Genomic DNA, 27,216 nt, shown 5'->3' on the forward strand with positions numbered 1-27,216 from the left:
AAATAGGTAGGAAAGAGAATTTTCTTTTTTTTAAATTATAAATTATTGGAAAAAGGGGGATCAGAAAGGGGGTGGAGATGGAGGAGAGAGCTCATGATCTGAAATTGTTGAACTCAGTATTCAGTCCGGAAGGCTGTAAAGTGCCTAGTTAGAAGGTGAGGTGCTGTTCCTCCAGTCTGCGTTGAGCTTCACTGGAGCAATGCAGCAAGCCAAGGACAGACATGTGGGTATGAGAGCAGGGTGGAGTGTTGAAATGGCAAGCGACAGGGAGGTTTGGGTCATTCTTGCGGACAGACCGAAGGTGTTCTACAAAGCGGTCACCCAGTCTGCGTTTGGTCTCTCCAATGTAGAGGAAACCACATTGGGAGCAGCGAATGCAGTAGACTAAGTTGAGGGAAGTACAAGTGAAATGCTGCTTCACTTGAAAGGAGTTTTTGGGCCCTTGGACGGTGAGGAGGGGGGGAAGTAAAGGGGCAGGTGTTGCACCTTCTGCGGTTGCATGGGAAGGTGCTGTGGGAGGGGGTTGAGGTGTAGGGGGTGATGGAGGTGTGGACCAGGGTGTCATGGAGGGAACGATCCCTGTGGGGAGGTGAAGGGAAGATATGTTTGGTGGTGGCATCGTGCTGGAGTTGGCAGAAATGGTGGTGGCATCTGCCCTCAACTTCCTCTCCCTCCCAGAAACATGATAGGGTCCCCCTTGTCCTCACTTATCACCCCACCAGCCTCCGTGTTCAAAGGATCATCCTCCGCCATTTCCGCCAACTCCAGCATGATGCCACCACCAAACACATCTTCCCTTCACCTCCCCCCCCAGCAGCATTCCATAGGGATCGTTCCCACCCTGCTCTCATGCCCACATGTCCGTCCTTGGCCTGCTGCATTGTTCCAGCAAAGCTCAACGCAAACTGGAGGAACAGCACCTCATCTTCCGACTAGGCACTTTACAGCCTTCCGGACTGAAAATTGAGTTCAACAACTTCAGATCATGAACTCTCTCCTCCATCCCCACCCCCATTTCCGATCCCCCTTTTCCAATAATTTATCATTTTAAAAAAATATATTTTTCTTTTCCCAACTATTTTTAAATTTATTTCGATCTATTGTTTTATCTCTACCTTTTAGCCTATTTTGATCCCTTCCCTTCCCTTCACCCCACCCCCACTAGGGCCATCTGCCACTAGCTTGTCCTGCTTCCTACCCTTAATGTCCCCAGTAGCACATTCCTTAGATAATATCACCACCATCAACACAATTTTGTCCTTTTGTTTATGACATCTTTGGCAACCTCTTCTGTACCTCGACCTATCACTGGCTCCCCATCCACCTCCAAATGTCCCCCCCCCCCCCCACCAGCTTATATTTCACCTCTTTTCTCTATTTCCTTAGTTCTGATGAAGAGTCATACGGAGTCAAAACGTTAACTGTGCTCCTCTCTGCAGACGCTGTCAGACCTGCTGAGTTTTTCCAGCTATTTTTGTTTTTGTTTCAGATTTCCAGCATCCGCAGTATTTTGCTTTTACCATTATCATCTCCTTTTGCTTAGCATCATTCTGCCTTTTGTCATTTAATCTCTCCTGCCTTTCACCCCATCATAGACCTTCCCCTTTTGTTCATTCTTGCTTCTCCTTCATCCTAAGTACTCCGTCCTGACAAAGGCTCCCAGATCTGAAACGTTAACTATTTCTCACTTCACAGATGCTACCAGACCTGCAGATTGTTTCCAAAATTCTCTGATTTAATTTTGGATTTCCAGCATCTGCAGTATTATGCTCTTTAATAGGAGCAGGAGTAGGCCACTCAGCCCTTCGAGCCTGCTCTGCCATCCAATACGAGCATGGCTGATTTGCTGCCTCAACCCCACTTCCCCACCACCCTCCATATCCCTCGATCCCGAGAGATCACAGACCTGTCTATCCCAGCCTTAAATGTATTCAACACCATCCACAACCCTCTGGGGTAGAGAATTCCAAAGATTCACAACCCTTTGAGTGACAACTTTTTTCCTCTTCTCTGTCCTAAATAATCGCCCCCCTAACCCGCATCTGTGCTGCATGTTCTGGGTCCCCAGACAGGGGAAACAAGCTCTCCGTACCTACCCGGTCAAACCCCTTCAGAATCAGCTATGTTTCAATGAGGTTACCTCTCATTCTTCTAAATTCCAGACAGTATAGACCCAACTTACTCAGCCTCTCATAGAACAAACCTCTCACTCCAGGGACCAATTTGATGAACATTCACTGTACTGTCTCCAATGCATTGTAAATAGCTAAGGGCCCAGCACTGATCCTTGTGGAAGTCCACTAGTCACAGCCTGTCAATGTGAAAATGCCCCATTTTTTAATAATTCATTCACGGGATGTGGGCGTCACTGGCTGGGCCCAGCATTTATTGTCCATCCCTAATTGCCCTTGAGAAGGTGGTAGTGAGCTGCCTTCTTGAACCGCTGCAGTCCATGTGGTGTAGGTACACCCACAGTGCTGTTAGGAAGGGAGTTCCAGGATTTTGACCCAGTGATAACAAAGTAACGGTGATATATTTCCAAGTCAGGATGGTGAGTGGCTTGGAAGGGAACTTCCAGGTGCCCTTGTCCTTCTAGATGGTAGCGGTTGTGGGCTTGGGAGGTGCTGTCTAAGGAGCCTTGGTGAATTCCTGCAGTGCATCTTGTAGATGGTACACACTGCTGCTACTGTGCGTCAGTGGTGGAGGGAGTGAATGTTTGTGGATGTGGTGCCAATCAAGCGGCTGCTTTGTCCTGGACGGTTTCAAGCTTCTTGAGGGTTGTGGGAGCTGCAATCATCCAGGCAAGTGGAGAGTATTCCATCACACTCCTGAATTGTGCCTTATAGATGGTGGACAGGCTTTGGGGAGTCAGGAGGTGAGTTACTTGTTGCAAGATTGCTAGCCTTTGACCTGCTCTTGTAGAATTTATATAGCTAGCCCAGTTCAGTTTCTGGTCAATGGTAACCCCAGGATGTTGATAGTGAGGGATTCAGTGATGGTAATGCCATTGAATGTCAAGGGGCGATGGTTAGGTTCTCGCTTATTGAAGATGGTTATTGCCTGACACTTGTGTGGCGCGAATGTTACTGGCCACTTGTCAGCCCAAGCCTGGATATTGTCCAGGTCTTGCTGCATTTGGACATGGACTGCTTCAGTGTCTGAGGAGTCGTGAATGGTGCTGAACATTGTGCAATCATCAATGAACATCCCCACTTCTGACCTTATGATGGAAGGAAGGTCATTGATGAAGCAGCTGAAGATGCTGGGCCGAGGACACTACTCCTTACTCTGTGCTTTCTGTCCGTTGACCAATCTTCTATTCATGCTAATGTGTTACCCCAACTCCTTGAGTCCTTATCTTAAATTTTCTTTTGTGTGGCACCTTTATCGAATGTCTTTTGGAAATCCAAATACATAACATCTCCCAGCTCCCCTTTATTTACTCTACCAGTTACATCTTCAAAAATCCATAATAAATTTGTCAAACAGGATTTCCCTTGTATCCCGATAATGTTCATTGTTTAAAAATGTCATTCTATAGAAGCCACATCAAATTCAATACTGGAGGAGTCATAACATTCAAGGCAATGGGCCAAGTGCTGGTAAATGGGATTAGGTAGGTAGGTCAGGTGTTTCTCACATCGGTGCAGACTCGATGGGCCGAAGGGCCTCTTCTGCACTGTGATTCTGATTCAAGATTGTTTTCTACCCCATCCCCCAGGTTTGTCAGGTTACACAATCCTTTCCTGGTTTAAGGGCAAGAAGAGAAACCAAATTTATCGAGGACACAATTCCACCTGCTTCCTGTTGGTTCCTACCGGGATTTTTCCAGAATGTTCCTGTGTGATGCATCTGCTGTCCAGCAGTATTGAGGAGCAGGTTACATCTTCAATAGCTTGACCTCACAGCTGGTGAATGTCAGGTCAGTATGTTGATGCAATCAATCTGACTGTGTCATTTTAAAATAATCATCCACATCCATCTTTCTAATCCCATAATTTCAGATCTCAAACACATTTTAATTTATATGCTTTTGTGCATAACTTTTGTGAAAAGCCTTCTAAGTGAAACAAAGAGTTTATCAAAGTCAATGGTTATTAGTTACTCACTAATCTGCTCCCTTGCCCCTCTCTGAGCTGTGATAATTGTCACTTACTCCAAACTCCTTTAACATATCACACAATTAAACCAAAGTTACTAATCTGGCTTCACTGTCTCTGTTGCTCATGTCTTCTGTGAAAATTTGGATAAAAAATTCAAAATATAATCTTATTCTCATTTGTGGTTTTATATTGGTCAATAATTTCAAAACAAACAACATTTAAAAATAAATCTGATTTTTATTTTGGTTTAATTTTACAACACAGTCCAAAAAAAAAATTTTTCTCCCATTTACCTTCACTTTCATGTTGAGTTTTGGGGACAGAATGTTTGGCCACTACAGCTTCTTCCATTTGGAAACTGTGAGGGTTTCTCCCCAGACCCTCAATTATCAGAACTACCTCAATTTTTCTTCATCACAGTAAATCTCTCTCTTTCTCTCTCTGCACTGCCCTCTCCATGCACTGGCACACCAACACTCTGCTGTTCCTTTCACAACCTGCCGTCTGCCCCTCCACAGCTCACCACCCCCTCCACCACCTCGCCCGGCCCCTCCAAACTGCCTCTCAATAACCCCCCTCCATACCTCAACCCAATCCTACCCCTCCAGGCTCTGCTGCTTTCCCCTCTCACTATGCTCTGCCCAACTATCATCTTCTCCCATCGTAAACTGCTCAGTTAACCCCTCATACAATCTGTCCTTCCACACAAAAACACCTCAGGCCACAGACATGCAAAAGTCAAAATGTTAGAAGGGAAACTGAGAAAATAAAGTATAACTGTAATCATGGTACCTCATCCCAGAAATCTGAATATCTGAGTGAAACCAATCCCATTGTCAACTCTCATCATCTCATTATCACCTCCAGAGTATTCCCCATTTTATTAATTTCTGTATTCCTAATACTAAGAGTACTAGGTTAATCCTGACCTCAAGAACACTCCACAGGCATCCACTCCTGTTAGCAGCTTCCAACCTTGCTCAGACCGGCACAATACTTAGGGCTAAACTCACAAAACAGAACAATCGTCAGTGCCCATGGGGAATGTTTGTGATTCCTCTGGATAATCACCCAGGAAAACTGGTTTAGTTAAAGAAATGAAATGCTCAGTAGCAAAAATCTGAATACAAATATTTCCTTTAAAAAAAAGAACTCACATTAAAATAGTACATTGCCAAATTTTAACAATTTGAGGAAGTAATGAAGTTTTTTTTTAAGTTACTTTTTTGGCTCAAATTCAGGGACTGCTGTCAGAAACTTTATTTCACTTACCTATGTCCCCATCGAATACTCCCAGGACAGGTACAGCACGGGGTTAGATACAGAGTAAAGCTCCCTCTACACCATCCCCATCAAACACTCCCAGGACAGGTACAGCACGGGGTTAGATACAGAGTAAAGCTCCCTCTACACTGTCCCAATCAAACACTCCCAGGACAGGTACAGCACAGGGTTAGATACAGAGTAAAGCTCCCTCTACACGGTCCCCATCAAACCCTCCCAGGACAGGTACAGCACGGGGTTAGATACAGAGTAAAGCTCCCTCTACACCATCCCCATCAAACACACCCAGGGCAGGTACAGCACACGGTTAGATACAGAGTAAAGCTCCCTCTACACCGTCCCCATCAAACACTCCCAGGCGGTATCCTAAAGCAACTAGTACGGTATAGGACAGGAACTGAACCTGGGACTTCACTTATTGGGTGGGGAGTGGGTTGGGTTGGGGAGCAGGTCCTGAGAAGTTATACAGATGAAGCAGTGGGTCTGTTTCTCTCTCTGTTGTGACCATCGCTGGGACTGACTGTGTCTGAGAACAATCAGCCAATAAGCAGTTGTGTCTGAGCAGGGAAGTTCAGAAGAGTGGGCAGGCACGGTTCAGGAAATGAGAGGATTTATAGAGTGCGATTGTAAGGATTCACCTTTAAAGATCAAGATCACAAACAGAAATAAACCTGCTCACCACATTTTATCAATTACATTCCCTCCCAAACATCCAGCTTCAGAATCAGGTATATGTCAGGCATTATTTCAGTGTAAACGGACTAATCTGAACGGTCCCAGTGAAACCTGGCCCAGTTTATCCAGCTGCTTGATCCGTCTTACACAGAGATATCCACAGGGAGCCTGTCCAGTTAGCTCAGCTGTCACCAGTTAGCAGCCCCAAGCTACACGGCTTTCCCCAGCTCGATCTTCTTCTGGATGGCACGGGCAGAGTGATAGATCAATGAGTCAATCAGGCTCGCCACTGCAAGAGAGATAGTCCATTATAGGAAGGATAACTCTGTGTACATGGAAATGAACATTATACGATGGAATGGAGCTCCATGTGCTAATACACTTACACGTTTGTGTGTGTACGCATGTGATTTTTATTTCTGCATGGGATATGGGCACTGTGAACAAGGCCAGTGTTCGCTCCCAATCCCTAGTCACCCTTGAGAAGATTGTGAACATATAAACGTAACTAGGAGCAGGAATCGGCCATCTGGCCCCTCGAGGTTGCTCTGCCATTTGATAAGATCGTGGCTGACCTGACTGCGGCCTGTACTTTCCTGTCTAACCCCTATAACCTTTGACTACTTGTCAGGCTTTTTAAATACAACTGTATGGCTTGCTGGCCATTTCAGAGAATAGTTAAAAGACAACCACTTCTCAATCTGGAGTCATACATAGGCCAGAGCAGATAAGGACAGATTTCCTTCTCTGAAGAACATTAATGAACTGGATGGGTTTTTACAATCCAGTAGTTTCATGATCAGCGTTACTGAGACTAGCTTTTAATTTCAGGTTTATTTAATCAAGCTTAAATCCCCCAGCTGCCAAGGTGGGATTTGGACTCATATCATCGGATCATTAGTCCAGGCCTTTAGATTACTGGGTCCAGTAACATAATCACTATGCTACCTTACCCTATGAGAGAGAGAGAGAGAGAGAGAGAGAGAGAGAGAGAGAGAGAGAGAGAGAGAGAGAGAGTGAGTGTGTGTGTGTGTGTGTGTGTGTGTGTGTGCGCACGTGCATGTACGTATGTGTGTGCACGCGTACTACAGGTGTACTCTGTTGCATTGACTGTGTTCCCCAACAGTGCCAATAGGCTATTTAACTCTACAAGACATCACAGTCAAGCTCAATATTCACACGAACTTTTCCTCCTGGGAGTTCCTGAGTAGCAACCAGCAGAAGGGCCATTGGCCCAGGGCATGAGGTCAAGTTTAGCAGCTCTACCATTACCTCAGCGGAGGCCATGAACCTGCTCAGAGTGAGTTGCTCTGAATCTTTCAATATCACACAGGGTAGCTCACCAACCATGGACAGTGTTTACACAAAATACACTATGTTGGGTGATTGTCACAAACTCACTAAAGAATTAGTGAAGTTTTGAGGAGGTTTTCATGTCTATTGGTATTGCTCACAAACCTGTAGAAAGGGGAACTAATATTCATCATTTACATCACAGCCCATCACTGATGAACATCTCTATGCAATTCATGCATAATTAAATACTTTTACAGGGCAGTGACTTATCACAAAGTCTATACAGCACATTTTAGAGGCTGGACTGAGGCAGTAACCCCTTGAAACTGCACTGGACAAATGGAAGGCTATTGTGGAGCATATATCACACTGAACTATGGCTCACTGTGAGATACAGCACCTACTCACATTCTTGACTGTGAGATACCACACTGCTGTTCCACTAACTGACCAAGGATCTGCAATAAACTCAGCAACAGTCCAACTGTCATTACCTGTAAATACTCCTCCAATAATGGCACAGACACCAGTGAGAAAATGCGTGAATGATCTGTAACACAACAATCATTGGGTTAGTGGTGTGTGCGGAATGATCAGCATTACTTAGAAACATCCCTTGGGGATTTTAGTGTTGAACAAATCCAATTCAGCATCACTTCCAGTTCAAATACCCAATCAAACTTCAATATTCACTGAACATAAAAAAAAATCTGATATTCAGGTTGCACAGGTTGAAACACGATACAATGGATACCATGTAGATTTGACATACCTGTGTTTTTCTGTAAATTTTACCATCATTGGAGAAAGCTCATAAAGCACAAAGACTCCGGGGAGACCCTGGTCTCCAATCAGTCCATTCGCCACTTTCTCATGTCGTGTGACTGAAAATTGGTTTGTCCTCACCACCTAGAGCCAAAGCGCAGTAAGTCAGGACCGGCTATTTAAAAGACAGCTGAGCACTTTGGCAGTGACAGTTCAACACATCCCAGCTAGTGGCACCACCCAGACCAGAGGAAGGAGGGGGACTGACAGACATTGTGCATTCTCAAACGCTTTGGTCTCTGAAACATGCATTCAAACTGAAGGCAGGTTCACTCAAAATCTTCTATCCAGCTTCACCCCCTTAAATTTCATCACATTGCTACTTCTATTCAGCTCTGAAGGAGGGTCATACAGACTTGAAGCATTAACTCTGTTTCTCTCTCCACAGAGGCTGCCAGACCTGCTGAGGTTTCCCAGCATTTTCTGTTTTTATTTCAGATTTCCAGTGCCCACAGTATTTTGCTTTTACAGAGAAGAATTGGGGATGGGAGGAAGGCACCAAGTTCAGAGTGAGAGATATGAAGCAAAGTGAAGTGTCGGAGGGTCAGCGCCGAGGGGGCGCCACGCTGTCAGAGGGTCAGTACTGAGGGAGTGCCGCACTGTCAGAGGGTTAGTACTGAGGGAGAGCTGCACTGTCAGAGGGTCAGTACTGAGGGAGCGCCGCACTGTCAGAGGGTCAGTACTGAGGGAGTGCAGCACAGTCAGAGGGTCAGTACTGAGGGAGTGCTGCACTGTCAGAGGGTCAGTACTGAGGGAGTGCTGCACTGTCAGAGGGTCAGTACTGAGGGAGTGCTGCACTGTCAGAGGGTCAGTACTGAGGGAGTGCTGCACTGTCAGAGGGTCAGTACTGAGGGAGTGCTGCACTGTCAGAGGGTCAGTACTGAGGGAGTGCTGCACTGTCAGAGGGTCAGTACTGAGGGAGTGCTGCACTGTCAGAGGGTCAGTACTGAGGGAGTGCTGCACTGTCAGAGGGTCAGTGCTGAGGGAGTGCTGCACTGTCAGAGGGTCAGTACTGAGGGAGTGCTGCACTGTCAGAGGGTCAGCGCTGAGGGGGCGCCGCACTGTCGGAGGGTCAGTACTGAAGGAGTGCTGCACTGCAGGTGGTGCCATCTTTTGGATTAGACATTAAACCCGTGAGATATAAAATACAGAATGAGATAAGATGCCAGAGCTCACCTCACCATCCAACTTCACATAAATTGTTGGGACTATTTTCACAAAGTATTGAAACATCATGGAAGCTGCAAGAGATGAAGCAAAGATTAATATGTTGCCTCGCATTTGGTAATTTGGACTCTTTGATCCAGAAACAGACCAAAACCATTCACCAAACAAATTTTCCTGCAAATTTGTTCATAAAATCCACTGAAGTTTTTGAAAAATCAACTTCAATCCAGAAGTACTGAGCTTCATGTTCTGGCCCAGCTGATGGTAAATGCTGAGCTCCTCAAATCCCAGAGGGAAACTTGAAACAACTGTCACAACTATTCTATCATTAGTATTTATTTTGAGATGCGTGCCTTGAATTCAGTACTAATAAGACCACTGAGTCTTATAGGTTTCTTACAAAACTAAATTAAACTTTTATTAATATGTATGAGCACATACATAGGTTTGCAAATTACTATTATGATAACTGAGAGCCCTGAGTTAATCTGACTCCCAGTTACACCTCTGTTAAGGTAACAGTAAAAAACAGATGTTAAAAGACCAAGGCAAAGTAACACGATACCCTGAACAGTCAAATTCAACGTGAGTTTTCTTCAATTCAGTTTGTGTGGACAGCAACTTGAGGCTTAGAAGCTGGAGGCTTTTCACACTTGAATGCCTTCCTCTTACACATAACCTCATCTCCTTTATACAGATTTCTCCCTTTTTAATGTAAATCCCATTGTCCCAATATGTCTTTTCAACTCTACTTTTCTAATAAAAATCTCTCACAGGACCAATTTTATCAGTAAGCTTTGGGAAAAATAAACAGACTGTTTGGCTTCTTCTGGCTATGTGTAACATTTCACCCTCTCTTTTAAAATTCAAATTACTCTGGTTTACCGAAAAATGCAAATTTCCCCTTTATACTTCACATTTTGAACTTCAGCCATGTTTACCTATTTAACATTTCAAACCTAGATTCTTTTCTGATATGTCAAAGCCTTCAGACCAACTGTCTTTAATTCAATTAACTCCCCCACCTCACAATAAATTCCAGCAACATTATGAAAATATAATATTTTCCTGACATTCAGTGAATTTGAAGAGCGGATCACTGAAAGAGAAACATTACATGCTCATCTGGCAGAGGAAGAGATCGGGGGAACCGTGTAAGCAGAGTATATATAGGCTTCCCTGTAAGGAAGTCACCACTCTCGATGAACCACAAATGGTTCAGAACATGTTCTCTCTATCATCAGATTCTCAATCCTGGAGGAAGTGGTGGGACAGTGGTATTGTCACTGGGCTAGTCTTCCAGACACTCAGGGTAATGCTCTGGGGTCTTGAATCCCACCATGGCAGATGGTGAGATTTGAATTCAATAAAAATCTGGTTTTGGGGAAGGGCTGCTGTCCTTACCTGGTCCTACATGTGACTCTAGGCCCACAGTCGTTGACTCTTAAAATGTCCTCTGAACAATAAATGCTGGCCTACCCAGCAATGCCCACATCCCGTGAATGAATGTTAAAAAAGCATCCACGTTATTCAGTTAATATCAGGAATGTCTGTGTTCAGGAACTCTGTTCCACTAGAGATGGAAGGCCAGTTCTGCAGGAGCTTTACGCTGCTATCAGCAGAATCTCTAAGTCAGAACATCTTGATCTACTGGGGGATTTCAATACAAGAGTGGGCGTGGACCAGGGGCATGGCCCTCTTGCCACAGGCATCATGGTTTGGAAAAGATAAATGAACTTGGACACTACTTGAGTTCCTCAACTCGATTGAACAGATGCTCACTGGCATTGCCAAATAGGGTGCAGAAGCAATATGTTGTATACTTTGAGACACCATCTACAATATCATTGAATCATAGAAAATATGAACAGGAGTAGGACTACCCCATATCCTGAGACTGTGGCCCATTGTTCTGGACTCCCCAGCAAGAGGAAACATCATCCCTACATCCAGTCTGTCCAGCCCTGTCAGAATTTTATACATTTCAATGAGATCCCCTCTCATTCTTCCAGTGAATAGAGCCCAATCTCTCCTCATACGACAATCCTGCCATTCCAGGGATCAATCCGGTGAACCTTTGTTGCACTCCCTCTATGGTAAGTATATCCTTTCTTAAATGAGGAGACTAAAACTGTACACAATACTCCAGGTGTGGTCTCACCAGTGCCCTGTACAGCTGCAGTACTCAAGTCCTCTCACAATGAAGGCCAACACACCATTTACCGTCTTCACTGCTTGCTGCACCTGCATTCTCGCTTTCAGTGATTGGTGTACAAGGACACCCAGGTCCCTTTGTACATCAACATTTCCCAATCTATCACCGTTTATCATGCTCTCTACATAGGAAGCAAATGCAGAAAAACACTGAAACCTGCCTTTTAAGCCAAGTGATGCACTTTATTTAATTATAAGAGAGATCTGGGCAAGAAGACTCCAAATGCACTAAGAGCTGATCCATGTCCAACAGCCTGTGAAGTCCTGCACCAGTGACTACTGCTTACAACTTTGCCAGAATATCCAGATGTCCATTGACACACGGAATGCGAGGTGCACGTATGTTGGGATCAAAAAGGCAACAGAACCATTAGCAAAGGAAACCACTCCATTGAGAGCAAAGGCCATGACAGGCTGCAATAACCAGTTAGAGCGATGGGTGGCGCACTAGCTGGAGTTGCTCCCAGGGAAGCTCTGGAGCCAACAGCACAACGATGCAGTGGGGGCGGGGCCAGGGGAATGGGGAGGGCCGAAGCCAGAGCACGTGATCTGCCCCCACCCCCCCCCCCCGCCTCGTTCCCGGCCGTATTTCCGGCCCGCTGGCGTCACTTCCCGCGGGGTAAGATGGCCGCCTGATGCGCTGAGACTCCGAACGCACGTCGGCGGTGAGTGAAACCCGAGCCCCGTCCGCACTCGGGGAGCCGGAGCCGGAGCCGGAGCCGCGTAACTCAGGCAGCGCCGGGGATACGGAGCAGGCCGCAGCTCAGCGGGGACCGAGCTACACGGCAGCCCGGACAAAAGGACGGGGGAGGGCAAAGTGGTGGAGGAGGAGGGGGGAGAGGGTAGGGGGTGGGAGGGGGGAGAGGGTAGGGGGTGGGAGGGGGGAGAGGGTAGGGGGTGGGAGGGGGGAGAGGGTAGGGGGTGGGAGGGGAGAGGGTAGGGGGTGGGGGGGGGAGAGGGTAGGGGGTGGGAGGGGGGAGAGGGTAGGGGGTGGGAGGGGAGAGGGTAGGGGGTGGGAGGGGGGAGAGGGTAGGGGGTGGGAGGGGGGAGAGGGTAGGGGGTGGGAGGGGGGAGAGGGTAGGGGGTGGGAGGGGAGAGGGTAGGGGGTGGGAGGGGAGAGGGTAGGGGGTGGGAGGGGGGAGAGGGTAGGGGGTGGGAGGGGAGAGGGTAGGGGGTGGGAGGGGGGAGAGGGTAGGGGGTGGGAGAGGGTAGGGGGTGGGAGGGGGGAGAGGGTAGGGGTGGGAGGGGGGAGAGGGTAGGGGGTGGGAGGGGGGAGAGGGTAGGGGTGGGAGGGGGGAGAGGGTAGGGGGTGGGAGGGGGGAGAGGGTAGGGGGTGGGAGGGGGGAGAGGGTAGGGGGTGGGAGGGGGGAGAGGGTAGGGGGTGGGAGGGGGGAGAGGGTAGGGGGTGGGAGGGGGGAGAGGGTAGGGGGTGGGAGGGGGGAGAGGGTAGGGGGTGGGAGGGGGGAGAGGGTAGGGGGTGGGAGGGGGAGAGGGTAGGGGGTGGGAGGGGGGAGAGGGTAGGGGGTGGGAGGGGGGAGAGGGTAAGGGGTGGGAGGGGGGAGAGGGAAGGGGAGGAGGAGGAAGGGGGTAGGTAGGAGGGAGGTACGGGGGGTACAGAGGGGGAGGGAGCGGGTGCGGGGAGGGGGTACGGGGTGCGGGTAGGGGTGGGTGCAGGGTGGGGGAGGGGAGGGGTGCGGGGAGGGGGTACGGGGTGCGGGTAGGGGGAGGGTACAGGGTGGGGGAGGGAGCGGGTAGGGGTGCGGGGAGGGTACAGGGTGGGGGAGGGGGGGTCACCTCCGCTGTCACTATCCCCTCTTGTTTAGACCCTGGAATTGCAGGAACCAGTTAGACTCAAAGAACTGATATTTTGACTTGGCCTTTTGACAAACTTAACATTGAAACAAAATGCTTGTAAATTAACAACTGGTTATATATAATTGCACGTGAATAACATCAATACTTGTACTATTCACTGGGCTCTACTATTGACATGGGAGAGTGCTTTGGAACAATGTAAAATTACCTATTTGGTAAAAACCACGCATCGGTTGGAACCATTTGAAAATTTTAGTCAGTGCGATTGATATTAGGCTTTGAAAATCTGTCAAAATAAAGGAAGTTATACCCATAAACTTGCAGTGATGTTCAAAACTATTTGTGACCTAGATGTCAGTTATCACTCAGCTTTAAAAAATATTAAACCCATTCGAAAGCACAGACAAATCCAGAATTGTGGGCAATTAATATCAAATCTTATGTTGGTTCCAGTCCCAATCTTAAACAGGAATTGCTGTCAACGGCTGAATTTTCATTGGAATACAGGCTGATCTCAAATTAGTAATCAGTCATGGTACTCTTCAACCACTCTGTCTCTCTCTAGATGCCAGTCACAGTGGGACCGTATGGGCAGTCACAGCCCAGCTGCTTTGACAGAGTTAAAATGGGCTTCATGATGGGCTGTGCAGTTGGCATGGCAGCTGGTGCACTTTTTGGCAGTTTTTCATGCCTCAGGTCAGTATAATCATTGTTAACTGTACTTACCTTTGTTTCCTTTCAACACAAGTACAAATGGGGGTTTCTTAACCAGCTGACACAGATACCCTTCCAGTGTCTCCAAATCAAATTTAGGCTGAGCCGAATCAAGTTTGTTCTGTTCTTGCCAGACCGGCCTCCCCTCCACAGATGCTGAAAATTCAGAATGCCCAGCACCAGCTCCCTGTGAAATGGGTTCGATCACCACAGTCATGACCCTGCTGACAGCGGGGCAAAAACTGTTCTTTATTCAACACCAAGTCAAAGTATGGAGCTGCGGATATGGCAATCTTAGACCAGGGTGAGCTGTACTTTTGGTGCTATATATAATCTGTATAGCATGATTAAATGTTTCCCTCCCCAGCAGAGGAACCCCCAACTGGACATGGGAATTTGAGATAAACCTAAGGGGCCATCTTGATTGTTTGCTGCTGTCAGAAATCACAGTTGGAATGAAATATTATTCATTAGATGCAGCCTCCGATTGCACTCGTAGTATCAGAGCTTTGCTTTAAATCCACTACAGTTACCTGTGAAAGATTTGAAGTTGAGGTAGATCAGCCATGTTACTGAAAGGCAGAGCAGGCTTGAGGGACTATATTGGTGACTCCAGTGCCTATTTCATGTGTTCTTAAATGAAAATGCTCCTTTGATCATGTTCTTTCCAATGCAACTTATGGGGAGGGAGACCTTGGTATAATGTCTCAGTGAAAGGACAATCCACCCCAACAGCATCGGAGTGTCCAGCTAAGCTTATGTCTACAATCTACTGACCTCAGGTCGGAAGATATAGGTAACTGAGCCAGACTGAAACTCCCAAGTCGTTCCAGTAAGTTCATCCCTGCAACCACCAAACTTGACACATTTTGGCTCCATTGCTGTGCAGTGTAAATGGTGGCACTGTGTTACCTGCTGGCTGAGAAGTTGAGCTTGGTTTGCATTCTGGTAGAATAGCTCCATCTCACCGAATTGGAGGGAGGGGTGTGGTTGAGAATCTTGAGCTTATTACCCACATGTCAGGTTCTGTTATTGTGTGTGTTTGTTAGGCTCCAGCCGTATTGGGTGTAATAATACTTTTGCTTGGTTTCCAGGCTGGGGCTGAGAGGTCGAGAGCTGCTGGGTGGTGTTGGGAAGACCATGATGCAGAGTGGAGGCACGTTTGGAACGTTCATGGCGATTGGAATGGGAATCAGATGCTAACAATCATTCTTTCCTTTCTGCTGAAATTTCAAGTGTTGCAGATAATGTATCACCTGTCTCTGTCCCCTTGATTACCAGCTGTATAATAATGGAGATTAAAGTGTATGATTTACTATTGCATCAAGTTTGGGTGTTTCTCTAACAATAGCTGAAATTCTAAAGGGTCTTAAATGATAACACAAAACAACAAATATCACAGGCAGGACAGAGGATAAGCAAATATCAGTGACTATCTAATAGGGAAAGCTTTTGCTTCATAATATTTAATGAAGATAGTGGCAGATTAGTGAAAATGAGTAGACATGTAGATGAAATTTAAAGAAATGTGAAGTGATATATTTTGATAGGAAAAATGAGAGGTAATGTAAACTAAATGGTATGATTTTAACAGGTGAGCAGAAACAGATATCTGGGGGTGCATGGACACAAATCTTTAGATGTGTCAGGACAAGTTGAGGCGGCTATTAAAAACAGAATAAAAGAAGGGGGTTATGATGAATCTTTATAAAACATTGATTAGGTGTCAACTGGAGTAGTGTGTTAAATTCTGGGCATCACACTTTAGGAAGGATGCAGAGGAGATTTAACAATGGAATCAGGGATTTGGAACTTCAGTTATGTGGAGAAGCTGGGGTTGTTCTCTTTGGAGCAGGGAGGGGTGAACTGTTCAAAATTGTGAAAGGTTTTGACAAAGTAAGGAGAAATTGTTTCCAGTGGCAGGAGGGTCCGTAACCAGAGGACACTGAGTTAAGGAACCCTGTAATTGGCAAGCGACATGGAAATAGTTTTTTTTTTACACTGAGTTGTGATGTGGAATGCACTGCTTGACAATGGTGGAAGCAGGTTCAATAGTAACATCTGAAAGGGAATTGGATAAATACAGGATTATGGAGAAAGAGCAGGGGCAGTAGGACAATTCTTTCAAAGAACTGGCACGGGTTGAAAGTCCTGTGCTGTATGATTCTAAAGCATTTGGGCTTGTTCCGTGGCTAATTAAGGCTTGCGGTTGGAACATTTTTGGCCTCAAAAGCATTGGTTTATCCCCAAGGTGAAGTCTTTGAGGTGCTGAAAATTCATTCAGTTGAGGATTCATTCTATCCGTGGTTACACAGTATAGGGGTGGTTACCTGAGGTGGGGTGGACAGAATTGGCCAATTTTGTATTTGACCATTCTAGAGTGAGCCTTACTGAGAGTACATGCGTGGACCCTGAGTAAGGACAGAAGCTGGCTTGACTTGTGGGGTGCCACCCACAGTCGTTCATTACATGTATAAAAATAACAGTTGCTTCAGAGAGGCAGTAGAGAAGACATCCACCCATGTGATCTTTTCCTGTTGAAAGAATCAGCAACTTCAGAAGATGATTGGGGTAACAGAGCCCAATCAAAGTCATCAACACATCCTGCTGTCTATTTAACCTTTAATAAACTGGACTGTCACTGATACTCAAATATAAAGCACTTTATGCCATGAGTTTTCGTGACTTGGGCATGAACTTTAAACTTGTACACGGTATCCTTTTTCTCCTCTATCTACATAATCCTTCCCACAAAGTCTCAGACTGTTTCTCTTACCTTGTTGTGCTGTGATATTGCTTCCATCCAGAGGATTGACTATTCCTGGATAATCACTGCCAAAGGAGAGATGTTTGATATAGTGGGTCATGTTTATCTGGAGAAAGAAGCAGAACACAAATTTGAAAATATTTCATAACAGGATGCTTTTCTCGATGTGTCCAGTGCACAGCCTTGTTAATAAAGAATGGCCCAGTATTTGCATTCTCAATTTTAATCACTCTTCCAGTGGTAGACATGTCTTTAGGTGCTTAGGCCCTAAGCTCTGGAATTCCCTCTCTAAACCTCTTCACTTCTCTCCTCCATTCTCCCTCAAACCTGCCTCTTTGACCAAGTTTTTGGTTACCTGTCCTAATATCCCTTTGTTTGGTGTCAGGCTTTGTTCGATAATCACTCCTGTTGAGTGCCTTGGGATGTTTTACTATATTCACCGTGCTATATAAATGCATGCGTGCATGCCAAGTTCAGCAGAACCTGTCTGCTAAGGCTATTGCGCACAGGATTTGCATGATGCTCTACCCATCAGGAATTTAAAACACTGCTATACATAAATTGACAAATAGTAAAATGATCTAAGACAAATAAATGCAAGTTGTTTTTGTCAAGGATATTGAGTAAATTTGGGTAATGAATAGATAACATTCAGCAGACGTTAGGCACATCACAGGTGTGGCTATGCTGAATTCCAGATGGTCAGTGTCAATAGTAGCCTCAGAATTTGGATGAAATTGACAAAGCTCAGATACAGGATGGTGAGAAGTTCGGAGGCATTGGATAAAATCCAAGAACCTTGTTGGTCTTTCAGCCAGCCTGTGAGGGGCTCTCCTTAACCATTTTTGAACTTAACCCAATTACAATCCCAGATGGATTTACCAACAGCCAGTTAGATCATTGCTGTTCTGCACCTTTGCTCCATATCTCCTCAAATCCTTTGCCTAACAAAAATCGATCAATCTCAGTCTTGAAAATTTCAACTGACCTCGAACATCGACAGCCTTTTTGAGGGGGTGGTAGGAAAGAAGGGGATGAGTGTTCCAGATTTTCACTATCCTGTATGTGAAGAAGTGCTCCAGGCATCATTCCCTGAACAACCAACTGTCAATTTTAAGGTTAGGCTCACTTCTGGATTCTCCCTCCAAAAGGAAAAAGTTTCCATCTATTTGGCTATTAAATCCATCAATCGTTTTTGTTAAATTCATTCTTGGGACGTCAATGTTGGTGGCATTAAAGATTGTCCATCCCTAAATGTGCTTGAGAAGACGGTGATGAGCTGCCTTCTTGGACAGTCCATGTGGTGTAGGTACACCCACAGTGCTGTTAGGGAGTTCCAGGATTTTGACCCAGTGACAGTGAAGGAACGGCCGATATATCTCCAATTCAGGATGGTGAGTGACTTGAAGAACTTGCAGGTGGTGGTGTTCCCATGCACCTGCTGCCCTTGTTCTTCTAGGTGGTAGAGGTCATGAGTTTGGAAGAAGCCGTTGAAAAAGGCTTGGTAACTTGCTGCAGTGCAGCTTGTATACTGTACACACTGCTGCTGCTGTGTGTCAGGGTGGAGGGAGTGAAAGTTCAAGGTGGTGGATGAGGTGCCAATCAAGCAGACTGCTGTGTCTTGTATGGCATCAAGCTTTGGGTATTGTCAGAGCCAGTTATCCAGGCAGGTGTAGGCTGTAGAGCCACATTGTCAGAGCCAGTTATCCAGGCAGGTGTAGGCTGTAGAGCCACATTGAGCCATATTGTCAGAGCCAGTTATCCAGGCAGGTGTAGGCTGATTTATACCTTGTAGATGGTGGAAAGGTTTGGGGAGTCAGGTGAGCTACTTGCCACAGAATGACCTGCTCTTGTAGGCACAATATTTATATTTTAAACACCCGAATTAGGTCACCCCTTAATCATCTACATACAGAGGGAATACAAGCTTAGTTTGTGTAACCTGTCCTCAATGTAATTTTTAGACCCAGTATCATTCTGGCAAATCTGAGCTTCATCTTTCTGCTTATCCACAGTTTCTAGCTTCTCACTGTTTAGAAAATAGTCTGATCCATCTACTTTGATCCAAAATGGATCTCTCATTTTGCCATGTTTGAACTTCATCTGCCACAGTTTTGCTCAGCCAATTCATCCCTTTACAAATTTCTGCTTCCACTTGCACTATTTCCTGTCCCTTTGAACTTGGTGAAAGATTTTGTCTGTTCTTTATAAATGTGTTTTATGATTTCATCGCAAAGCACTTTTAAGGAAGACAGTGGTCTAATTTGAATTATACAATTTATTGTCCAAGGTGCAACATGAAATCAGTATTTATTAGGTTAATAAAAAGTGTTCTCATGAGATTGTAGCTATACCTACATTGTCCAATCCGAAGGTTTGCAGGTCATGAACTGAGAGAGAAAAGGGGAGAGAAAAGATGAATTAATTAAAAATAGGCGTTAATAACATTACTGTGCTCTTAACAATTTACAGTGGTAACGATACCATAAGTGGTTATATGTTACCAAACTACTAAACTAGAGGCCTGGACTAATGATCCAGAGACCATTCAAATTCCACCACAGAGGATGGGAAATTTAAATCCAGATAATTAAATATATTTGGAATGAGAAGTTAGTACAGTATAAGTAATGATGATCACTTAACTACTGACCTGGTTCACCAAAGTCCTTTAGTCCTTAGGGCCTATATGTGACTCCAGATCCACAACAACGTAGTGGTCTCTCAACTTGCCTCTGAAATAGCCTCGCAAGCCACTCAGTTGTACAAACCACAATTACAAGTATAAGAATAAAACTAGATGGAACATCCAGCATCGACCTGAACACTGGACATGACAAAGGCACACCCAGCCCAGTCAACCCTGCAGAGTTACCCTTGATCGTCTAGGGACTTCAGCATCATGCTGAGCATACCTTCCATCATGCTGTGTGGCACTACCATCGTGCTAAATGGAATAGATTCAGAACAGATCTAGCAGCTCAAAACCGAGCAGTCATGAGGTGCTGTGGATCATTAGCAACAGTAGAATATTAAATCACAATCTGTAATTTCATGGTCTGCCATATCCCTCACACTACCATTACCATTAAGATGAAATCAACCATGGTTCAATGAGAAGACTCCATGAACATCTGCATCCTCAGTAATGAGGGAGCAAGCATGTCAGTGAAAAAGACAAGGCTGTAACATTTACAGCCATCGTCAGCCAAAAGTGTTGAGTGGATGATCCATTTTGGCCTTCTCCTGAGATCACCACCATCTCAGACATCAGTCTCCAGATATCAATAAAGGGCTGAATGCACCGGACAGAGAAAAGGTTATAGACTCTACAATATCCTAGCTGTGGTGCTGAAGACTGGTGCTCGTAAACTAGCTGTGTTCCTAGCCAAGCTGTTCCAGTACACAGCTACAACCTTGGCATCTACCCAACAATGGAAAATTACCCAGATATGCCCTGTCCACAAAAACAAGACAAATCCAACTGGTGAATTATTACCCCGTCAGTCAATACTCGATCATCAGCAAAGTGATGGAACGAGTTGTCAACAGTGCTACCAAGCAGCACTTACTCAGCAATGATCTGCTTACTGATGCTCAATTTGGGTTTCGCCAGGGCCATTCGACTCCAGGCCCCATTACAATCTTGATCCAAACATGGACAAAAGAGCTGAATTCCAGAGGGGAGGTGAGAGGAAGTGCCCAAGGCAGCATTTGACCAAGGGTAGCATCAAGGAGCCCTAACAAAACTGAAGACAATGGTGGGAAAATTTCCACTGGCTGGAGGCAAACCCAGCACAAAGGGCAATGTTTATGGTTACTGGAGGGTAACAGTCGCTGGGTCAAAATCCTGGAGCACCCTCCCTAACAGCACTCTGGGTGTATGTTCACCACATGGACTGCAATAGTTAAAGGTGGTAGCTCACCACCAACGTCTCAAGGGCAATTAGGGAAGGGCAATAAATGCTGGCCTAGCCAGCGATGTTCATATCCTATGGACATATATATATATATATATATATATATATAAAAATCGGAATGACTAAAAACAAAAATTACATTCTATAAAACATAAGGATTGTTACTAAAATCTTCTGCACAGTTCATCAGGTCATAGATGTCCATCCACATTTCCAGGTGTCAATATTCCATCAGAGAGCCTGCTGCTCCCAGCCCTGGTGACCACTGACCCAAAAGGATGCTTTTTACTTTCTTTCCTTCAACCAGAAATGAAGTTGTTTAATTATTTTACATAAGCAAGCTAGTTATTTTTGCAGCCATTTTGAGAGTTATTTCATATCTATTAGTCTCTTCTGCTAATATCACTCAATCCATGCATGGATATTCCAGAAATCATGCATCAGCAGCAAAAGCCAAAAGCGTTAGTAACAAAACTGGCAAAATGGTTTTATATAAAATCAGAGTTAAAAACCGATTCCAGATCCTTCCACCACTCTCACACAGATACAGCAGTCTAGTGGTTATTGATGACCAGTGACTGAAACTGAACTCAATTCATCTGATCAGCGAGTTCACTTCAGAGGATAACTTCAAGATGCTGACCATGGTAAAAGTCCACATGGCTCACTCATGTCCTGCAAGGAAGTGAACCAGAGACTTTGATGCAATCTGAAATTGCGTGAGACTGACTCCAACCCATTCAATTTATGGTTCTGTTGGGCAGCATTGTCCACATCCTGGGAATGTCAATGTTAAATAGATGGCCACTGTGATAGTGAAATGGAGAGGGAGAATTGGAAAGCAAAATAAATTGTCCATTAATCAAGAAGAGCGGCTATCACAGTCAATGTAAAATACAGTAACACATCTACTCAAACTCGTCCATTTCTGGCAATACCTCAGAATCAAGGCAAATTAGCCAAATTTGCAGATGAAAGCCAAACTGTCATGGGAAAAACACAGAAATTACAGAATAGATGTGAATGGACAGAACCAACATGTAACTGGTTTGCTTTGGCACAAACAGCAGAATTAGGGGAATCTGCCCTTTAATGTTATGATATACTTCATATATCTCAAAGTCATACACTCCCAGCAGCTTGTACCAACCAGTGCTGTACCCCAGTGTTTTATAGTGACAGACCTGTCCCCACCAGTGCTGTATCCCAATGTTACACAATGACAGACCTGTCCCCACCAGTATTGTACCCCACTGTTATACAATGACAGACCTGTCCCCACTAGTACAGTACCCATGTTATAGAGACAGACTTGTCCCCGCCACTACTGTACCCATGTTATGCAGTGACAGACCTAATCCCACCAGTACTGTACCTGTGTTATACAGTGACAGACCTGTCCCCACCAGTACTATAATCCAGTGTTATAGTGATATATAGTGTTATACCTAGCATAAAGGAACATGGTTGTGGTTGTTGGAGGTCAATCATCTCAGTTCCAGGACATCACTGTAGGAGTTCCTCAGGGTAGTGTCCTTGGCCCAACCATCTTCAGCTGCTTCATCAATGACCTTCCTTCCATCATGAGGTCAGAAGTGGGGATGCTCGCTGATGTTGCACAATGTTCAGCACCATTCATGACTCCTCAGATACTGAATCAGTCCATGTCCAAATGCAGCAAGACCTGGACAATATCCAGTCCTGGGCTGACAAGTGACAAGTAACATTCATACTACACAAGTGCCAGGCAATGACCATCTCCAACATGATAGAATCCAGCTATCGTCCCTTGATGTTCAATGGCATTACTATCACTGAATCCCCCACTATCAACATCCTGGTGTTACCATTGACCAGAAACTGAACTGGACTAGCCATAGAAATACAGTGGCTACAAGAGCAGGTCAGAGGCTAGGAATAGTGCGACGAGTAACTCACCTTCTGACTCCCCAAAGCCTGTCCACCATCTACAAAGCACAAGTCAGGAGTGTCTTGGAATACTCCCCCACTAGCCTGGGTGAGTGCAGCTCCCACAACACTTGAGAAGCTTGACACCATCCAGGACAAAGCAGCCCTGCTTGATTGGCTCCACAAACATTCACTCCCTCTACCACCGACGCACAGTAGCAGCAGTGTGTACCATCTACAAGATGCACTACAGGAACTCACCAAGGCTCCTTAGATAGCATCTTCCAAACCCACGACCACTACCATCTAGAAGGACAAGGGCAGCAGATAGATGGGAACACCACTACCTGCAACTCACTATCCTGACTTGGAAATATATCGCCATTCCTTCACTGTCGCTGGGTCCAAATCCTGCAACTCCCTTCCTAACAGTACTGTGTCCCATACCACATGGACTGCAGTGGTTCAAGAAGGCAGCTCACCACCGCCTTCTCAAGGGCAACTAGGGATGGGCGTTAAACGCTAGCCCAGCCAGCGAAACCCACATCCCATGAATGAATTTTAAAAAAATACTGTACACCAGTGTTATATAGTGACAGACCTGGCCCCACCAATACTGTACCCCAGTGTTATGTAGTGACAGACCTGGCCCCACCAATACTGTACCCCAGTGTTATGTAGTGACAGACCTGGCCCCACCAATACTGTACCCCAGTGTTATGTAGTGACAGACCTGGCCCCACCAGTACCTTAACCCAGTTATAATGACAGACCTGTCCCCATCAGTACTGTACCCATGTTATACAGTGACAGAGCTGTTCCCAAAAGTATGTACCCCAGGGTTATAGTGACAGACCCTGTCCCCACCAGTACTGTACCCGTATTATAAAAGACAGACTGTCCTCACCAGTACTGAATCCCAATATTATAATGACAGACTTGTCCCCACCAGTACTGTGCCTGTGTTATACAGTGACAGAGGTGTCCCCACTAGCACTGTACCGCAGTATTACACATTGACAGACCAATCCCCATCTGTACTGTACCCATTTTATACAGTGAGACCGCAGACCCCACCAGTACTGTAATCCATGGTTATAGTGACGGAAATGTGCCCACCAGCACTGCACCCCAGTATTATAGTGACAGAACTGTCCCCACCAGTACTGTGCCAATGTTATACAGTGACAAGACCTGTCCCCACCAGTGCTGTAAGCCAGTATTATAGTGACAGACCTGTCCCCACCAGCACTGTACCCCAGTATTATAGTGACAGACCCCAATGTTATACCGTGACAGACCTGTCCCTACCAGTGGTCTACTCAAGTACAGCCACTTATTTGTACCCGTCAATACTGTACGCCAGTGCTGTACAGAGACAGACCTGTATCCTGGTACCCCAGTGTTAGTTACCTTCTCTCAGGTTCTCCGAGTCGCTATTGTTCCTGCTGGTGACTTTCAGGTCAGTGGCACCGAATGAAAAATTCACCCCCCCGCCCATTCTGTTTACTAAATTACCATCACACTGTGCAGATTCATGCAACACCATCACAATTAACACAAAGCGTGAGCTGGAACTACACAGAGCAAATGGGCTTTAGCAAAGAGTGTTTCACAGGCATTCTAGCAAAAAGTTACACAAGATGTGGAGAATTATTAAAGGCAAGTAGAAGGGGACAGAATTGAGAATTAGTCACTTACTCTCAACAGCATGGACTGCAAGGAAGAAAAGAAACAATTTTTAAAAGTAGGGAAGCATCATAGGGCAATCACACAGCAAACTTGACTGTATCTTGGAAAATGAAGGTAGATTCACAGGTGTAAAAATACCTGAAAACATCCAGTACTGGATTGGACAGAGTTTGGAACTTTTTGCCAAGTCCAATATTTAATATGCATCACAGGTAAGGCCATCTCTCCCCTCAGGGATGTATCGCTCTTCAGTGTCTCTTTCTAACCACAGTTCCTTCTACATCCACCCCAGGGAAATAAACCCCACTGTCTAACCTTTAGCTCTCCATTTGACAAGTTATTTCTACAGCTGTCAATTGGTTCAATCACACCCTCGCTTCCACTACTGATGCTCTCAGCTCCAGTAAAATATTTACTTTTCTTTCCAAATCTGCGTGCCCCCACCCCCCCTCGCTGCCTGATACCATCCACATCTCCACTCCCTTATGTCCTAGGGAACACAGAATTGAAAGGATGTGGCAGACAACTGGTTTAGCCATTTGCCATCAGACCATAAGATGTAGGAGCAGAAGTAGGCCATTCGGTCCATCGAGTCTGCTCCACCATTCAATGAGATCACGGCTGATCTGATAATCCTCAACTCCACTTTCCTGCCTTTTCCCTACAACCCTTGATTCCCTTACTGATTAAAAATCTGTCTATCTCAGTCTTGAATATACTTAACCACCCAGCCTCTACAGTAAAGTATTCCACAGATTCACTATCCTCAGAGAAGAAATTCCTCCTCATCTCTGTCTTAAATGGGTGACCCCTTACTCTGAGATTATGCCCTCTGGTCCTAGACTCTCCCACAAGGAGAAACAGCCTCTCAGCATCTAACCTGTCAAGCTCCCTAAGTATCTTGTATGTTTCAATAAGGTTGCCTCTCATTCTTCTAAACTCCAACGAGTACAGATCCAACCTACTCAACCTCTCCTCATAAGAAACTTTCTCCATACCAGGATCAATCTAGTGAACCTTCTCTGGACTTCCTCCAACGCCAGTATATCTTTTCTTAGATAAGACGACCAAAACTGTTCACAAAATTCTAGGTGTGCTCTAATTAGTGCCTTGTATAGTTTTAGCAAGGCTTCCTTATTTTTACACTCCATTCCCTTTGAAATAAAGGCCAACATTTCATTTACCTTCCCTATTACCTGTTGAACTTGTACATTAGCTTTTTGAATTCATGCACGAGGACTCCCAAATCCCTCTGTGCTGCAGCTTTCTGCAGTCTTTCTCCATTTAAATAATATTCAGCTCCTCTATTCTTCCTGCCAAAGTGCATAACCTCACATTTTCCCACGTTATATTCCACTGCCACTTTTTGGCCCACTCACTTGACCTGTCTATATCTCTCTGTAGACTCTGTGACATCTTCACCACTTGCCTTCCCACCTATTTCTGTGTCATCCACAAACTTGGTGATAGTACATTCACTTCCCTCATCTAAGTCATTAATATATATTGTGAATAACTGTGGCCCCAGCACTGATCCCTGTGGCACTCCACTAGTTACAGGTTGCCATCGTGAAAATGCTCCCCTTATTCCAACTCTCTGTCTTCTATTAGTTAGCCAATTCTCTATCCGTGCTAATATACTACCCCAACAACATGGGCTCTTATTTTATTAAGTAGCCTTATGTGCAGTACCTTATCTAATGCCTTTTGGAAATCCAATTATATCTACTGGTTCCCCTTTATCTATCCTGCTTGTTATCTCCTCAAAGAATTCTAATAAATTTGTCAGGCATGATTTCCCCTTCATGAAGCCATGCTGACTCTGCTTGATTAGATTGTGCATTTCTAAATTCTCTGCTATTACATCCTTTATAATAGACTAACATTTTTCCAATGACAGATGTTCAGCTAACTGGTCTATAGTTAACTGTTTTTTGTATCTCCCTCCCTTTTTGAATAAGGCCGCTACATTGGCAGTTTTCCAATCTTCTGGGACTTGTCCAGAATCTAAGGATTCTTGAAAGATTACTACCAGTGCATCCACTATCTCTGTAGCTACTTCCTTTAATATCCTAGGATACAACCCATCAGGTCCAGGGGATTTAATGACCTTTAACCCAATTAGTTTCCCCAGTACTTCTTCTCCAGTGATTGTTATTGTATTTATTTCTCTCTCTCCCCCCTCCTCCGCCCCCAGCTTTTGCCCCCTGATTTAGTATTTTTGGAATGCTATTAGTGTCTTCTACTGTGAAGATGGATACAATGTATTTATTCAACTCCTCTGCCATTTCCTGGTTCCCCATTATTATTTCCCCGGCCTCATTTTCTGAGGGGCCTATGTTCACTTTGGTGCATCTCTTCCTTTTTATATATTTAAAGAAGCTCTTACTGCCTGTTTTTATATTATTTACTAGTTTACCCTTAAAGTTTATTTTCTCCCTCTATTTTTTGGTCATCTTTTGTTGGTTTTTAAAACCATCCCAATCCTCTGGCTTACCACGAATCTTTACCATATTGTATGTTTTTTCTTACAAGGCTTTCAGCCTGGCTGGTTGAAAACTGCTCGCTATTCCAGGAATGCAAAGATAATGACCCGAGATAGATAGGTTCTTGATTGGTAAGGGGATCGAAGGTTATGGGGAGACGGCAGGAGAATGGGGTTGAGAAACTTATCAGTCATGATTGAATGGCGGAGCAGACTTGATGGGCCGAATGGCCTAATTTCTGCTCCTATTTCTTATGGTCTTATGACTGGTTTCTCTTCCCTTCGTAAACCCACTTCCTCCCCACCCACCGTCCTCTCCAATGAGTGTGAGGAGCTCGTGGGCTTCTTCAC

The 27,216-nt window shown here is 45.2% G+C and overlaps 2 protein-coding genes across 8 annotated transcripts in view; one reads left to right on the forward strand and one right to left on the reverse strand.

Annotated features, from left to right (window-relative positions):
• Positions 1 to 6,053: 6,053 nt before the first annotated feature.
• The window catches only part of ergic3 (ERGIC and golgi 3), a 55,413-nt gene continuing 34,250 nt past the window's right edge, over positions 6,054 to 27,216 (reverse strand). For 2 of the 6 annotated variants that reach the window (XM_041204581.1, XM_041204586.1), the window contains 8 exons: positions 24,390 to 24,404; positions 19,219 to 19,250; positions 16,870 to 16,966; positions 13,588 to 13,665; positions 9,360 to 9,424; positions 8,131 to 8,267; positions 7,853 to 7,908; positions 6,054 to 6,351 (listed from right to left, as the gene is read on the reverse strand). In XM_041204581.1, the coding sequence (XP_041060515.1) occupies positions 6,272 to 6,351; positions 7,853 to 7,908; positions 8,131 to 8,267; positions 9,360 to 9,424; positions 13,588 to 13,665; positions 16,870 to 16,966; positions 19,219 to 19,250; positions 24,390 to 24,404 (560 nt within the window). In that variant the 3' untranslated portion in view covers positions 6,054 to 6,271. Of the gene's footprint in view, positions 6,352 to 7,852; positions 7,909 to 8,130; positions 8,268 to 9,359; positions 9,425 to 13,587; positions 13,666 to 16,017; positions 16,628 to 16,869; positions 16,967 to 19,218; positions 19,251 to 24,389; positions 24,405 to 27,216 lie in introns of those variants that run through there. The other 4 variants (XM_041204582.1, XM_041204583.1, XM_041204584.1 and 1 more) reach the window with 4 other exon arrangements.
• Positions 12,134 to 15,414, forward strand: romo1 (reactive oxygen species modulator 1). 2 transcript variants are annotated; one of them, XM_041204589.1, is made up of 4 exons: positions 12,192 to 12,229; positions 13,945 to 14,075; positions 14,228 to 14,397; positions 15,188 to 15,414. In XM_041204589.1, the coding sequence occupies exons 2-4, from the start codon at positions 14,067 to 14,069 to the stop codon at positions 15,294 to 15,296; spliced, it is 288 nt and encodes a 95-aa protein (XP_041060523.1). In that variant the 5' UTR covers positions 12,192 to 12,229; positions 13,945 to 14,066; the 3' UTR covers positions 15,297 to 15,414. The 2 variants fall into 2 exon arrangements, with proteins under 2 accessions (XP_041060525.1, XP_041060523.1); XM_041204591.1 differs by lacking the exon at positions 14,228 to 14,397 and having other exon boundaries at positions 12,134 to 12,229.

This window comes from Carcharodon carcharias, chromosome 14 (genome assembly GCF_017639515.1).
Source record: "Carcharodon carcharias isolate sCarCar2 chromosome 14, sCarCar2.pri, whole genome shotgun sequence".
NCBI lineage: Eukaryota > Metazoa > Chordata > Chondrichthyes > Lamniformes > Lamnidae > Carcharodon > Carcharodon carcharias.